The sequence below is a fragment of the Sinocyclocheilus anshuiensis genome, unplaced genomic scaffold, assembly GCF_001515605.1.
Source record: "Sinocyclocheilus anshuiensis isolate Anshui unplaced genomic scaffold, SAMN03320099.WGS_v1.1 scaffold891, whole genome shotgun sequence".
NCBI lineage: Eukaryota > Metazoa > Chordata > Actinopteri > Cypriniformes > Cyprinidae > Sinocyclocheilus > Sinocyclocheilus anshuiensis.
The window spans coordinates 166,312-182,582 of NW_015546076.1; the positions used below are offsets into that span (position 1 = coordinate 166,312).

Genomic DNA, 16,271 nt, shown 5'->3' on the forward strand with positions numbered 1-16,271 from the left:
TATCTCTAAAATCCCTTATTAAGCTACCAACACCTTTTTTTAACACCCTACCTGGCGACAAAGTGACTACACCCGCCAAACATTATATAACCACTGTTAAAGCATATTGGGAAACACATAAAAAATAGTGAGGACAGTTGACTATACCTACTATATCAGAGTTTTTATTTTTTTATTTATTTAGTCATTTATCAGACGCTTTTATCCAAAGCGACTTACAAATGAGGACAACAGAAGCAATCAATTGTAGTATTAAAACAACTAAAAACAGATCCAAAACTAAAAGCTAAAACTTTATAAATACTATATACACATTTTAAAAATAAAGAGATTAAATAAAAATGACAAATGCATACAACAAAATTTCAAAACTTAACATTTAAATTAAAAACAAAAAATAAAGCTAAAAGAATTCTGTTGAAAAAAAGAAATCAAAAATAATGATTCTAACATAACACTAAGCCAAACGCCAAAAAAAAAAAAAAAACGACATGTGTATGTACAACCACACACACACACACATATACTGTAGGTCAAATCAAATATATACATACAACAACAACAAAGGGGGGTTGGGGGGGATTCCTCTTGTAAGACAGAGCCATAACGATTCTCGAAGAGTTTCTTCAAAATAGTCACAGTATGCCACTTTTGGTATGCCAAAATTAGCATAACTTAATAAATTCTTATTTTTAATTCATTTCTTAATAAACATAAATAATGAGAATTTCAGTCATAGTGGAAAATTAACTAATAATCCAGAAATAGTTTTTCCATAGGTTTGGTTAACCTGTGAGAATTCAGTGAATGTAAAGTTTATGGTCATTTCAAACTTTACTTTGTTTTTATGACAGGTTCATGATTATATGCTTGTCTGCCCTTTAGCTTTATCCAGGTCAGGTACAAAAAGCTATTATGAATAAAACTATACAATGACATTCCTCTGTTTTCTGAATGAACTCCCTTTTGTTGAAAATATCACATCCCAGAGGATTTGAAATTATCAACCGCTTTGCTTTGTCTGGTGCTCAAGGGTGTGTCCAGCTTCTGCTGTGCTTTCTGTTTAGGCTCAACTCATCACACCCTCCATACAATACCTGCATCATCTTTTACACATTTAGTTTCTACTGTCACAGATTGTTTTCAGTGTATGTGGACTGATTGTCTTACTGACATCATGTACACTATTGACAATTGTGACAGCTCTCTGATGGACAGGGTTTTTCATGACTATGCCACCTTGTGGCCACTTCTTGATGTGGCAGATTTACAGTGCACCAATACTGCAGTGCCACTGAGAAGCTGTTGCCAATCACTAAGAAATGTATAATAAAATAAGCAAAGAAAAAAAACATTATAAAAAGAAAATATTAACATCCACATCACCTCCAAATATTAATTTAGCCACATCTAGGCTAAATATCTCATTTAGCAGTGCAGAATAAATAAATACAAGCATCCTGGTGTAATAGTAGGGTGATGGGTGAATACAGGTGGGACAACAGATGAAGTGGGACCCATATTTATTTATCATTATTTGTATCTTAATTCATTAAAAAAAACGCAGTTCATCCGAAACTTTGAGATGACAGCATTGATTTATAATAGAGAATATATGTATGGATAGACAGACAGACAGACAGATAGATAGATAGATAGACAGACAGACAGACGGGTGGGCGGGCAGGCAGGCAGGCAGGCAGGCAGACAGACAGACAGACAGATAGATAGATAGAAGTGGATGACGCCGGAGGGCTTCCTTCTGACATAATTTAAAGGCGCGGTGTGTAATAGAGCATTAGATAGCAGTGCTAGAAAACACAAGAAAACCAAAAGGCTGGGATCTCAAGTTTATGTATTATTTTTGCACAGTATTAAATTTGATAATGTTTCAGTGAACACAAAAGTTAGAAAACAGCACCACTTGCTAACAGAAATCGAGCTGACCAGAGGAGGTAACCATAACAACAGCGCTATCCCGTGTCAGTAACTTAAAGCTTCAAATGTAACAAATCCATTAAGTTAAGAAAAGTGTTTCATTCTACTTATAAGGCTATTATTATAACGAGGTTTCTAACTCCAGGGATTTTGTCGCGCCCGTTGTCTGGTATTTAAAATACCAAATGAAGACAACACTCGAGCAAAATGGCGGCTAGACAGAACTATGTGGACTTTTCCCAGGTTTATCGACCAGTCACTTGCGTTAGAAAGAGTCTCTGTAGGTTCTTTTCTTATTTTATTAAATTACTGATATATTTTTCATCGTTCACATTTAAGGAACCACTTCAGTCCAGTTCAGGTGTTGGAGGCGTGGCTAGGTTGCCAACTAAAGAAAAGGAAATAAGGGACAATCGTTGTTTTTCATATATATATATATATATATATATATATATACATGTGTGTGTGTGTGTGTTTGTGTGTGTGTAAAAGTATATAGGCTACAGTATGTATAGTATAGTTTCAAGTTTTCATATGTTTCAAGAATGAGGTCCAAGGTTAAGAATATGCTAGAAGTTACTTAAATGTAAAATGATTTTATCTATTTAACAACATTACCTACAATAGTGAAAGACAACTTCCTTTATTGATCATCACGTATTCCCTCAGGTAGATTTCCTGTTTTCTTGCATGGCTGGATGTTGGACTCATGAAAAATAATCACTTTGTTTGCATTTACTGAAGTCAAAACGCGGACGGGGAGAGGATCCGGCAGAGGATTCCAGTCAGTCTTAAAGGGGTCATGAACTGAGAAATCAACTTTTACTTGAGCTTTTGATTTATAAGAGATCACCGTACTAAAAGAATATCCTGTAAGTTTTAGAACTGAAAACGTACTTGTTACTGAAATAAAAGCTTTCATTGACACCAGGCCCAGGGAGCGCCAGATCCTGGAATGTGCCTATCTATGACGTAATAAATAGGTTAAACCCCGCCTCCACAGAAGAATATCAATGCCTAATTCTGTAGCCCCGCCCACTGATTCGCATATGACCTAGTAGGGAAATAACATAAGTGGCGCTAAACCGGATCTAGCAACCAAGCAATAAACATGCCATTAAAGATCGCAAAATATTGTGCAGTGCCTGGTTGTGGAAGAACACAGTCGCTGCATAACCTTCCTTCAGATTCAAATATTAGGAATGCATGGTTGAACTTTATTTTTAATTAAGTTTCAGCTCACATGAGTAAAACATTGAGCGTTTGTTCGCTTTATTTCACCGCGGATTCTTTTGTAAACAAGACACAAGTCGATGCTGGATTTGCAGAGAGACTGAGATTAAAAAGCAATGCTGTGCCGTCTATATTGGATCCGACAGGATTGGCGCAGCAAACTTACGTGAGTAAAACTTATTTGTATTATGTATCACTATTGCTTTGATCGCTTGATATGTCCTGATTATGTGTAGGTGTCTAACCAAAGTCACAGAAGGCTCCAACTATGAAGGACGTAGCTTGTCAAACAGGCACAGTTTGTTTACTATGCAAAACTATTATCCAATCATAGCGTTTAATTCCAAGTCTTCAATGCGGCACGCCCATAAAAACTGAGCCTTTCTCGAGCCGACCTCAAAACCAAGGTAGAAATTACTTATTGATTTTGATGTTTGTGGACCTCAGACAACAGTATAAAATAATTTTTTAAAAGCCAGTTCATGACCCCTTTAAAGCCTGCCTCGAACGGCTATTCACAAATTAAATACTTGTCCAAAAAAAAAAAAAAGATTAATTCTCAGTTTAGAGCTTGTTATTCGTATGGTCTAGGTCTAGGAGGTGGTCATATGACATATGCCTTGTACAAACTGCGTTCCGTATGGCTTTCATACGGAATGCTTCTTTGATGCCTTAAAGGGGTCATCGGATGCCCATTTTCCACAAGTTGATATGATTCTTTAGGGTCTTAATAAAAAGTCTATAACATACTTTGGTTAAAATTTCTCAATGGTAGTGTAAAAAACGCCCTTTTTACCCTGTCAAAATCAGCTGTTTTCAGCACGCCGTTCTAGTCCGTGTTGCTTTAAATGCTAATGAGCTCTACTGACCCCGCCCCTCTCTTCCATGGGGGTGACGAGCAGACTGTAAACTTCAGCCGCGAAACTTGCTAACTAACACATATTAGGAAAGGCAATTGGCAAAGATTCATTAAAAAACCCTTATACTCACTTCTTCTGTAGATGAAGCTGGATCATGAATGATTCGCGCGAACTTAAATGCATTTAGGCAGATCGGGGATCGGTGCATTCCTTTCAAAAACGAAAGTAACGTTAATCCTCTGCGGCTCAGATGTCGGGAGTAAATGACGACTGCTATGTTCATTATTACATCCAACAACAAAACACCTCAATCGCTTAATCGGCATTCTTGTGTTCCCCTGCACCGGAGTCAACACAATGGCGGACAGCTCTCAGCTTACTCAGGGCGGGTCTTAAAGGGATAGTTCACCCAAAAATGAAAATTTTATGTTTATCTGCTTACCCCCAGGGCATCCAAGATGTTTTTTACCTCTGATTCACGCAATGTCCGAACTGTTCGAACTGTCCTGAGCGCTTTCTCAACAGCAGGCATGTGAGGTGCCTTCTTCTTCTTCTTGCTTTACGGCGGATCGCAGACTTATAAGTGCATTACCGCCACCTATCTCTCAAGTGGACCATTGACACTCTATCTACAATCTCAATTAGGAGTGTCAATGGTCCACTTGAGAGATAGGTGTTCCCATAGCCTAAAATCTCTTTATGATCTACGGAAGAAAGAAAGTCATAGCTTTGGGACAACACGAGGCTGAATAAATGATGACAGAATTTTGACTGTTGAGTAAACTGTACCGTTAGGTTGCTAAACTATCAAGCCCGAACAGCATCAAACTCGACGCATCTTGGTATTTCTCAGTATTGCAATATTAGCAACTGTTCAATCAGTTTGTTAATAATTATAAAGAAAACCTAAACTTTTGAACTTTTAATGCATAATAACAATAGTCATCATAATTCTCACCAGAAAAGCTGCGAGTCTGTTGTCAGTCACCTGTGGTGTCGCAGCTCGAGATTATGTGCGAGATTATGAAAAATTAGAACAGTCCAGAACATGGAACAGCGCAGCAGCCAATCACATCGCGCGGCCGCTGAAGCGCTCAGAGATGGAGAGCGCCTGCAGATTTCAGCCCATCACACAGCAGAATGTTCCTAAAAGGAGAAAAATATCGATCTATAGAGTTCAGGTAATTTGCACCGTTAGGGTGACCATACGTCCCGGACATGTCCTCTTTTTCGACCTGAAAAAATGCGTCCGGCCGGGATTTCTAAATCGCACAAAATGTCCGGGATTCGGCCGTAGCCCCTCACTGCAGTACACAAGATCCATCCAGGGGGTGAAGATGGTAGGTTTAGGGGTGGAGATGGGTAGGTTTAGGGATCAGGGGGTGGATACGGGTAGGTTTAGGGATATGGAAGGTGGGAGGAGTTGGATCTGGATCCGATCCAACCTCGACCCCTGGATCTTGTGTTTGTGAGGACCATCTCGATTCGGCTTTTGCTTTCAACAGTCGCCATTCACTGTGTGCGTTTTTGCAAACTTTATGTATTAAAGTTCAATAACATTGTTGCATTGTTGTAAACGCATTTGTCAAGCCTAGGGTTCCAACCGTTCCATTATGAATCGTCCCGTATTTAAAGGGGTCATCAGATGCCGCAGATGACGCTGTCATTCCGCTAACATTTCCAACAGGAGTGAGTAAATAACAAAATTGTCATATTTTAATAGCTCTGGCTAAATATTATTTGAATATATTTCCCGCATTCGAGCTGCATTCTAAACCAGCGATAATATGGAATGTTCTAGAACGTTAATAATTCATCCCATTTGAACGTTCTCGGAGTGTTGTGCGCGCGTTTGATTAGGGTTTATGGAATGTTCTAGCAGCAGATGATTCCAGAATAAAACACTCCCAGTTTTTCCAATTCAGGAATGCTTATGGAAATCACAGATGTTGCATAATAGTTTGGAGCAAACGATAGGAAACTGAACCTTAACTTTCCCTCAGAGGCAGTAATCTTAAAGGGATAATTCACCCAACATTAATATTATGTGGTTTTACTCAAAAGGAAATGAAACGGACAGTTTGAGTCTGTTCATCTTTTTATATTTGTTTTCCACAGAAGAAAATCAGTCATATAGGTTTGGAATTGCATGAGGAAATTATGACTTTTTTTAAGCATGGTTTAAGTGTGATTTATAAACATTTAATGTTTCATTAGATTTTCATCTAATGAAACTGAAGTAATGATGAAGCTGTTGTGAAGTGCTTTCCTGAGCTCTGTTTGAAGTAGCATATTTGAACACAGTGACAGCTGATCCGTTCTGTGGTCCATGTTGGCCACAGGATCTGATGTCTAGTGTGCCAAAAAAGCTTGAGTAAACAGAGCACAATGTAAACAAAGAATTGAGCTATGAATAGGATATACAACAAACATATATCCCTTACATATAAGCATATTAAATTATGTCTGTTTGCTGCCAGCAGAAACCATGTCAAAGGGACCAGCAGTTGGCATTGATCTGGGGACCACCTACTCCTGCGTGGGGGTCTTTCAGCATGGCAAAGTTGAAATCATTGCCAGTGACCAGGGTAACAGGACCACTCCAAGTTATGTAGCATTCACAGACACAGAGAGGCTGATTGGAGATGCTGCTAAAAATCAAGTAGCAATGAACCCCACCAATACAGTCTTTGGTAAGCAGCTTTATGCATTATATAATTTCAAGATTGTTAAAAATGTATAAAACGGTATAAATTTGGGCCATTTACAAACATATTTATCAGCTTAATTGGAAAATAACTATCAGATTATTGATATTAGCAAGATTTATAATATCTGCATCCCAGTGCTAACATTATTGTTTTTACACATATTGTTAAATTTAAGTTGCACGTGTTCTGAATTTGTTGCCATATTTGTTTCTCTAGATGCAAAAAGGCTCATTGGACGGAGGTTTGATGACCCTGTTGTGCAGTCAGACATGAAGCATTGGCCGTTCACTGTTATAAATGACAGCTCACGCCCCAAAGTTCAAGTAGAATACAAAGGGGAGACCAAGACCTTTTACCCAGAGGAGATTTCTTCCATGGTGCTTACAAAGATGAAGGAAATTGCTGAGGCATACCTTGGAAAAGTAGGTTTCTGTCTAATACAATGCCTGTATTTGTTGTAATGGTGCTGAGAAACCATCTCCATTGTTGCTGTAGGTCTAAAGATGTTGACATATTCAACCTGTCAACATTGACAGTGGCGGATAAGAGCATGAAAAAGGCCTGTTTGAATAACTCATCTTAAAGGGGGACATAACACACACAGTTTCTGCGTGTTTCAGTTATCTCATGTCAATTTTGAGTACCTATATAGTAGTATTGCATCCTTCATATCTCAGAAAACTAGTTTTATCAGATTAATAAAAGAAAGATACAGCTTTACGATTCTCTCCGGAGGCGTGCCATGGGCGGAGCTAAAGAGTCGCTAGCACGTTCTTGTTGTTTACATTATTTGCACTTACACACTGATTGCCAACAAAACACAGAAACTTGATGCAGTTTTACTTACCGCCTGTGGTTCCGACTCATGACTGGGATCTTTTATCGCTGGGACCGCTCCATCTTTCAGTATCAACTGATCTGCAAATCCAGCGTTGAACATGGCCTTGTTTATAAAACATTCATCACTGAAATGACGTCAGTATGAATCTCGTCAGTAAAGCCGCTTCTGGTGATTAGTAGTAAATCTCCAGCATGTGCTTTCAAATGGAGCAGCATTTACTACACACAGCCATTCACAGGCATTTCATTGCCGATTTTGAACGCGATTTTGTGTAGCTCAGAATCAGAATCAGAATCAGAATGAGCTTTATTGCCAGGTATGTTTACACATACGAGGAATTTGTTTTCGTGACAGAAGCTGCGCAACTTCGTTGCTGCCCCGGAAAAATAAACTGCATCCACTGTTCACGTAACCCTGGGTTCTTTGGGAAGCTGAACAAGGTTATCTTTCCCTCACATCCAAAAACACTCTTTCCAAAAAAATTCTTCTCGAGCAAGTCCTGTGCAGTGCTGCCGACGAATTCCGTAACCCAATTGAAGCACGGTGATGGGCTGCTCTTGCTCTCGCTCTGATTGATGTGTGCGCGCACTCTTCCGGGAGAAGTGCCCACTCAAGGAATTCCACCCTTCATGATTAGACCCATTAGACCTAATCTAATTAGACCCCCCCCCCCTTAAACATTTGTGGGGAAAAGTGTCTGTGCAGTAAAAGTAATTGTTGCAGTAATTGTTGAACACAACTGATTTATTTGTCTGGTACCAGGTCGGTTCTGAGAGAAATGTCCTGATCTTCGATCTTGGTGGTGGCACTTTTGATGTGTCCATCCTTACCATTGAGGATGGCATCTTTGAGGTCAAGTCTACAGCCGGAGACACTCACCTTGGTGGAGAAGACTTTGACAATCGCATGGTCAAGCATTTCATCTTGGAGTTCAAGCGCAAGTACAAAAAGGATATCAGTGACAACAAGAGGGCCGTCCGTCGGCTGCACACAGCATGCGAGAGGGCGAAACGCACTTTGTCCTCCAGTACTCAGGCCAGCATTGAAATCGACTCTCTTTATGAGGGAATCGATTTCTACACTTCAATCACAAGGGCTCATTTTGAAGAGCTCAATGCCGATCTCTTCCGTGGCATGTTGGATCCGGTCGAGAAATCCCTTCGTGATGCTAAACTGGACAAGTCTCAGGTTCATGACATTGTCCTTGTTGGAGGATCCACCCGTATCCCAAAGATCCAAAAGCTACTGCAGGACTTCTTCAATGGGAAGGAACTGAACAAGAGCATCAATCCGGATGAGGCTGTCGCATATGGAGCAGGTAATCAAAATGGACATCATTCTGATTGTCCTATTCTTCCCTGAATGTCCTATTAGAGACCTATTTCCTTTATATAGCTGTCCAGGCAGCCATTTTGTCTGGAGACAAGTCTGAGAATGTCCAAGACCTGTTGCTTCTGGATGTTACTCCTCTGTCCTTGGGAATTGAGACTGCTGGTGGCTTTATGACCATCCTGATCAAACGTAACACTACCATCCCAACCAAACAAACACAGACCTTCACCACCTACTCCGACAACCAGCCTGGTGTCCTCATTCAGGTGAACAGATGATCTGTGTGCCCTTTTTTTTTTGTCTTTGTCCATGGCAAAGTTTCACGGTTATTGCATTCTACTAGGTGTATGAGGGTGAAAGAGCCATGACTAAGGACAATAACTTGCTGGGAAAGTTCGAGCTGACGGGTATCCCTCCTGCTCTGCGTGGCGTCCCCCAGATTGAAGTAACCTTTGACATTGATGCCAATGGCATCATGAATGTCTCCGCTGTAGACAAGAGCACCGGCAAGGAGAACAAGATCACCATCACCAATGACAAAGGTAACATAACTCTTGAGCCCCTGAGTGTCTTTTAATATTTAAAACCTAAATCCGAATCAATGGTCCCAACATTTCCAGGACGTCTAAGCAAGGAGGACATTGAGCGCATGGTCCAGGAAGCTGAGAAGTACAAGGCTGAGGATGATGTCCAAAGAGAAAAGGTTGCTGCCAAGAACGGCCTTGAGTCGTATGCCTTCAACATGAAGTCCACAGTTGAAGATGAGAAACTGAAGGGCAAGATTAGTGATGAGGACAAGCAGAAGATCCGGACAAGTGCAATGAGGTGATAAGCTGGCTGGACAAAAACCAGGTATGGTTCTCAACTTTTTTTTGTCTGAGATGTTGATTGTCTGAGATCTTCATGCATCTGTAGTACTCACTTCCACTTGTCATTTCTGTACCAGACAGCTGAGAAGGACGAGTTTGAGCATCAGCAGAAGGAACTAGAGAAGGTGTGCAACCCTATCATCACCAAACTGTACCAGAGCACTGGTGGGATGCCAGAAGGAATGCCTGGAGGCTTCCCAGGAGCTGGAGGTGCCCCTGGTGGAGGTGGATCCTCTGGACCAACCATTGAAGAAGTTGATTAAATCATTCATAAAGTTTCTCGCTGTTTGAAGCACCTTACTGTTGTTTTGGAGCACTTTAATACGTATAAGTATGTTTTCTCATTTGCATGCTTCTCAAAGATTTATTTCAGACCTGTTGTGAGTTGACATGTAACTCATTTGAGCATTTATTACCAGTTTGCTTTGTAGCTTTGTTTTGAGAAGCATGTTTTTGTTTTCGTGTTAAACTTATGCTAAAAATGCTGCATATGCATCACATTCTGGTTCATTCGAACATTGACAATAAAATATTTGCTGTTCACAAAGTGAATGCTGTGTGTTCTTGGTTCTTCCTTAAAATAAAGTTTGAAATAAAGTCGACCTTGTACAGTTGTTGCAGTGTAAACTGATTAAATACTCTCTACTGTTCAAAAGTTTGGGTCAGTAAGATTTTGATTTAAAAGAAATTAATTTTATTCAGCAAGATGTATTAAATTGATCAAAAGTGACAGAAAAGACAAAATATATATTTACGAAGGATTTATTTCAAATAATTGCTATTCAACTTCCTATTTATCAAAGAATCCTGAAAAAATGTGTCACAGCCCTTACGAAAAAGAAGTTTATTCAAATGTGCTATTAGTATACTTCTTTTAAACAAAAAAAAAATAGGAAAGTATAATTTTAGTCTACTTCTCAGAAATGGGCTTTATGCACTTCTCAGAAATATACTTAAAATTACATTTAAGTATACTTGACTTATAGCCTACTTAGAAAAAGTAAACATGTTTGACCTATACTTGTGTTCCTAGAATCCATGTTTTCATTGTTATACGGTAGGGGGCGCTAGTACACATTTTCTGTACAGAATTAAAAAAGTACACTTACAAGTATACTAGTAGTACACTGATATTTGTATACTTCCTACATGAAGTATACTTAATAAAATAAACTTGAAGTATACTACTTTTTGGTAAGGGAGTTCCTTATATATTATTGTAACATTGAAAATACTAAGAAATGTTTATTGCATATTAAAATAATTTCTTAAGGATCACATGACACTGAAGATATGATAATGGCTGCTGAAAATTCAACTTTGACGTAATAAATTACATTTACAATGTATAAAAAACCCAATGTTTGAAATTATAAAAATACTCAACAATATTACTGTTTTATTGTATTTTTAATCAGATAAATGCAGCCTTAGCAAACATAAGAGACATAAGATTTTCATTTAGAAAATCACACTGACCCAAGACTTTTGAGAGGTAGTTTTGGAAACCTCTTAAATGCAGATGAAATTCCACAAGAAATGTAATTATCCAAATTGCACCATAAAAGCAAGTTTTTCAGAATGTTGTTTTAGTCATTTATTAGTTTGTGTTGTGTGATTTTAAAATTAACGATAAGTGAGGTAAAAAATAAAGGGATCAGGGATGACATGATGGTTCACATTCAGACTGAATGGATCAAATTGCAGATCTAAGATGAGAAGCATCAGCGTGACATGGAGCCTCTTGGTTCATACATCCGGTAAGCACACATATAGAAGATCCCTGCAAGAGAAAGGCAAGGAATGTTAACAACTACTACATTAGCAACAACTTTATTCATTACCGAAAGACACTGACCATGTTGACATGATTTAACATTTACATTTTGTTGGATTTAATGCTTGTTTTTAAAAGAATATCCCAGGTTAAATGCTGTGGATTTTGCTGAGAACCACAAAAATATTGTTGACACTTACCTCAGTTTGTAAAAACGAACACTTACAATGAATGTCTATGGGCAACTGTTATAGGCTACACTTGCCCCATAGACTTCCGTTTTAAATGCACTTCTATCCACACATTTTTTTTCTGTAGTAACCAACTACATGTGCTTTCATTGACTTTGCGCTTGCGGAATATTCAATTCATGTTAACAAAGTGTACCTGAAAAGAAAGTGAGCACCACAGAAACCCAACCCATTATGTACGACCACGAGAACCGCCAGTTCCCATAACGTTTTCCATAGTAGTTGACTGTCATCCCAGTGTAGACAGCCAAAGCCAGCAGCACAAAGAAGCCTGGAAGGTACAACCACAAAATCCAACTCAGGTTAGCAAAAAACAATGACTTCACATACAGTCAGTATAGATATATAGGAATAATTCAACTTAGTAATTTTATTTTTAGTATTGGATGTATAGACATTCTTACATGAAATGAAATAGAGAATTCCTGCAGCAAAGGTTTTGTCAAAACCGTTAAAGGAGGAGTAATTGATGAAAGCCATGACACCGATGATGATGCCAAAGAAACAAGCTAAGACGGCCAGGATCATGAAGGCCCGGGTGGCATCCCAATATGCTGTTCAAATGGAACCAGAGATTAGTTGTGATTTTTGAACTTTGTACAATATTCTAATGTATATATTTTGTGTCCGTGCTGTGACGTCTAACCGATGCTGTCTGTATATGTCATGCATTTTCCAGGTACACAGTAGCGCCACAGGCCCTGATGCATGTAACTGCTGGACTGGCGGTACTGTATCCAGTAATCGGTGGCAGTGGAGATCACCAGGAGTATATTTCCCACTCCTGCACAAAACAATCCGCCTCCCATAAAGCTGTACATCTTGCACCTACAGACACACTGACAAAATATGAGTCAATACTAAAATTAATTCAAGGTATTTTTCAAACATATTTAAACAGTTTTTAAACATACTTTAATTTTAGATTTAAAAGTTTTTTTATTTTTGATCTTTTATTTTTATATTTTCCGTTATAGCTATTTTTGGTGCTTTTGCCATTTTTATTCGTTTTATTATTTCATTATTTCAGCTTCAGTCCATTTCTAATTTTTATTAAGGTTTTTTTTTATTTCTCATCTAACATTTATATTTTATTTCATCTTTATTTTAATGAATGGAAACAACTTTTAGTTTCAGCGAACAACAACAGTGCTTATCAGTTTTACCATCAAAAAAGGCAGAGCTTAAGTTAAATTGAAATTAAGTAAAATTACAATTAAATTCAAAATAAATCTTTAAAAAAAATTATGAACAAGCTAAATTCAAAATTCATTATGTTACAATCATTTGGTTCTTGTCTGGTCTTAGCTAAATCATTTCTAATGAAGGATTTTAAATGTCTTATTTTCTTCTTGTATAAATAAAGATAAATGTGTTTGTGAACACTATTTACACACAAATGGACAGCATTTAAACCCCATCACATCAGCTGTGACTAGATAAATGTGATTGATGGCCTAAAATCATCTTTTGTAGAGTGTGAAGGGATTTAAAAACTCAAGTCACAACAAGAAATCAACATACAATATGAAAAAAAAATAAAAATAACCTACTTCTTTTTTTCCCCCAAAATTGTATCAGACTGAATAGTGTGAAGCTCAATTATGCCAAGGCAGGCAGATTTCCATGAGCTATTGGCCGTTATTTTTTGTGGGTGCACAGGAGCTGGGTGGAGAGCGGAGATGAACAAAAGAGCTGTCAGACGAGCAGCCAATCAGAGAGGCCACATGAGTGCAAGAGAATCTGCTGAAAATACAAAACTATTTAGCAGTAGTTTCACTAATACTGATGACAAAGTACTTTCAATTGACAATATAGAAACATCATAGCAAAATGACAAGCATTTTATTCGGGAAATTGTAAAAAACATTTCTAATTCTTGTTTTTCATTATAATATTTGTTTTTTTTCTTCTTTCTGTTAATTCAAGGACATATTACCATCATTTATATAGTTTTTTATTTATTTTACAGCAAGAATATATGAAATATATGATTTAAAAAAAATACAAAATGACATAAAACATGTTCAAAAATGTACTTCCCCCCCACCAAGGACTACACAGTTATTATTTATCGTTTCGCTCTACTACATTTCTACTGCTGGGCCTTTATTTTAAGAGCTTCTTGTTAGTGGAGTATTAAACTGTCTCCTAAAAGGTTAAGAATCCATTAAGTGAACATCGTGTCTCCCCTGAAAGCTCCATGTCCACTTAGACATTAGATGCCACCTAGAGCCTTCACATTAAAGTAATTCAGTAGACTGAAAATAGAAAGTAATGAACAGATAAAAATAGACCTCATCTGCCCACAGGAACTAATAAAACATCAATCCTCTGCAATAATAGCAGCTGGAACTTAGTGAATGTGCCATTTGCACTCGAATGATTAAGACATTTTCCAGGAGAGAAGGTGAAGGGTTAGTTATGTTTATCTTTGTATTTGTAAGAGGATTAGAGAGACATATGATAAAGTGGTGCTATTACAGCCAAAAGCAGCGTTTCTACTGGATGTGTATTTTACAACCAGCAGAGGGTGACTTTTTACCAAAAATAAGATAAAACAGGGAGACCGCAGCACTTTAAACTCTTTCTATGTATGTCCATGGCCAAGTGGCAGAGGAAATAAGAGGCCACCGTAGATATCCTATCTGTGTTGATATGTAGGGTTTCCCGCCTCTCTTTTCAACAGCATCTGTCTGCTCTGGTAAGTGATAGTAGTGCTTGTAATTCTCTAAATACTCACCCACCATACCGACATTCTCCTCATAGTGTCTCTGTAAGGGATACTTCTGTGTTTTCTGTCTTCAAGCAATTCTGTCCTGTAATATTTACATATCAAACATGTTTTGGCTCAGTCAGGTATGCAAAAGTTACGGCGCAAGTTCCACCGCTGCCCACACCGTATTCATACAGCATACTGCTTACATACTTAATAGTTCTACAGCACTACTTAGATTTATAGGATGCAGCAGAGATTACATAGGTCAAAGTCTGGCAACTTGTTAACATTTTAGCACTTCCGGTTCCACCGTCCCAAAGTCAATGTTTTTTTGGGGGGTTTTTGTTTAAATGCATGCAATAAGGTCTGTGGCTACACAAGCTCAGTATTTTTAAGTTTCTAAGTATTCTACGACATAAAATACATCAGTACTACCATTTTTTTTTAAAGCTTTACTTGTCTTGAAAAAGGCGGTGGGACAGATGTCTGGGACATTAAAGGGGTCATATGATGCGATTTCAATTTTTCCTTTCTCTTTGGAGTGTTACAAGCTCTTGGTGCATAAAGAAGATCTGTAAAGTTGCAAAACTGTTCTTTTTAGCAGCATCATATGACCCCTTTAAACATCATCACACCGAACAAGTAAACTTAAAAGTCTGCTTTTACAGCCTTTTTGTGTTTCGAATCACGCCCTTGCAACATATCCCTGCAAACAAACCTGCACTGGCCCTTTACGGGCCCACTTAGGGCTAGCCTTAGGGCACCCAGCGGGCTGCCAGCGCAGGGCCCCTGAGAATTTGCTCATTGGTAAAACGTTGGCCCCTTAGTTCTGGCCCTGCACGGGCAGCCCTCACTTAGCCCCCAGGAAGACCTCACTATGCCCACACAGGGCCCGCACTATTAATCTACAACAATGTTTTATCTGTAGTACATCAATGTCCAAACACTGTCCATAGCTGAAGTTGACTGATAGCAAATGAATAATCAAACCTCTTGTAATGGCATGCCACAGCTCTCAAACACCAGACTCTTCCTAACCAGGAACATTCAAAAAATAGTCCAGACTATGGTCCGACGTCGAAAAGAACTTTAAATTCATATTCAAACTAGACCATGATGTGGTAACCTCATGATGTGGAGTCCTTCTAAAATGCATACAAATACATGGTCTTAAACTCTTCGCTTCAATCCAACCATAGGCCATACATGCATTTAACAGCTCTGCAAAAAACATCAGCAATGTACACTTAAAAAACAAAAGTTAAAGTCTTACTTTAGACTGGGCTTGAAATGACACATTTCCCAACCAGGACACAGCACAATGTGCTCAGCAGGTGAGCCATGCTGGCTACTGCTGCTTGTCATTGCTAACTCCCCCTACCCACATGGCTTTACTTAAGGAAACCTAAAACACTCTAGCACCCCTAGTGGTAAGGAAGAAAACTGCTCACAAAATTCTTATTAATAGGCTCATGTCTGTTACACCTCAGATATGGCTCGTGAGATCCACTTTCCTGCAGAGTTTGATCAAACTCACCCAACTGTGATTTTCTAATGATCCTGAAGACACTGATTAGCATGCTCAGGTGTGTTTGATTAAGGTTAGAACTAAACTCTGCAGGAAAGTGGATCTCGTGAGCCAGATTTGAGGATCCCTGGCCTATATGAAACAACAGATTCTGAAAAGGTCTCTTTTGGTTTGTGCCATTCCACTTCAATTGAGTGGCTAAAGAATGGCCA

The 16,271-nt window shown here is 38.5% G+C and overlaps 1 protein-coding gene and 1 pseudogene across 1 annotated transcript; one reads left to right on the forward strand and one right to left on the reverse strand.

The window, feature by feature from the left end:
• The first annotated feature begins 5,702 nt into the window (after positions 1-5,702).
• Positions 5,703-10,329, forward strand: LOC107699884 (heat shock cognate 71 kDa protein-like; annotated as a pseudogene).
• Positions 10,330-11,384: 1,055 nt separating this feature from the next.
• Positions 11,385-14,593, reverse strand: LOC107699889 (lens fiber membrane intrinsic protein-like). Its single transcript, XM_016501313.1, has 6 exons — positions 14,556-14,593; positions 13,370-13,477; positions 12,459-12,654; positions 12,217-12,366; positions 11,949-12,083; positions 11,385-11,567 (listed from the first exon to the last, which is right to left on the reverse strand). Exons 3-6 carry the CDS (start codon positions 12,631-12,633, stop codon positions 11,509-11,511), a joined length of 519 nt encoding a protein of 172 aa, XP_016356799.1. The 5' UTR covers positions 12,634-12,654; positions 13,370-13,477; positions 14,556-14,593; the 3' UTR covers positions 11,385-11,508.
• Between the last annotated feature and the right edge of the window lie 1,678 nt (positions 14,594-16,271).

Coding starts and splice junctions, on each gene's coding strand:
- LOC107699889 (XM_016501313.1), bottom strand. CDS start 12,633: ATGTACAGCTTTATGGGAGGCGGATTGTTTTGTGCAGGAGTGGGAAAT. Junction 12,367..12,458: donor GACATATACAGACAGCATCG/GTTAGACGTCAC, acceptor CCATTTGAACAG/CATATTGGGATGCCACCCGG. Junction 11,568..11,948: donor GGTGCTCACTTTCTTTTCAG/GTACACTTTGTT, acceptor TTTCTCTTGCAG/GGATCTTCTATATGTGTGCT.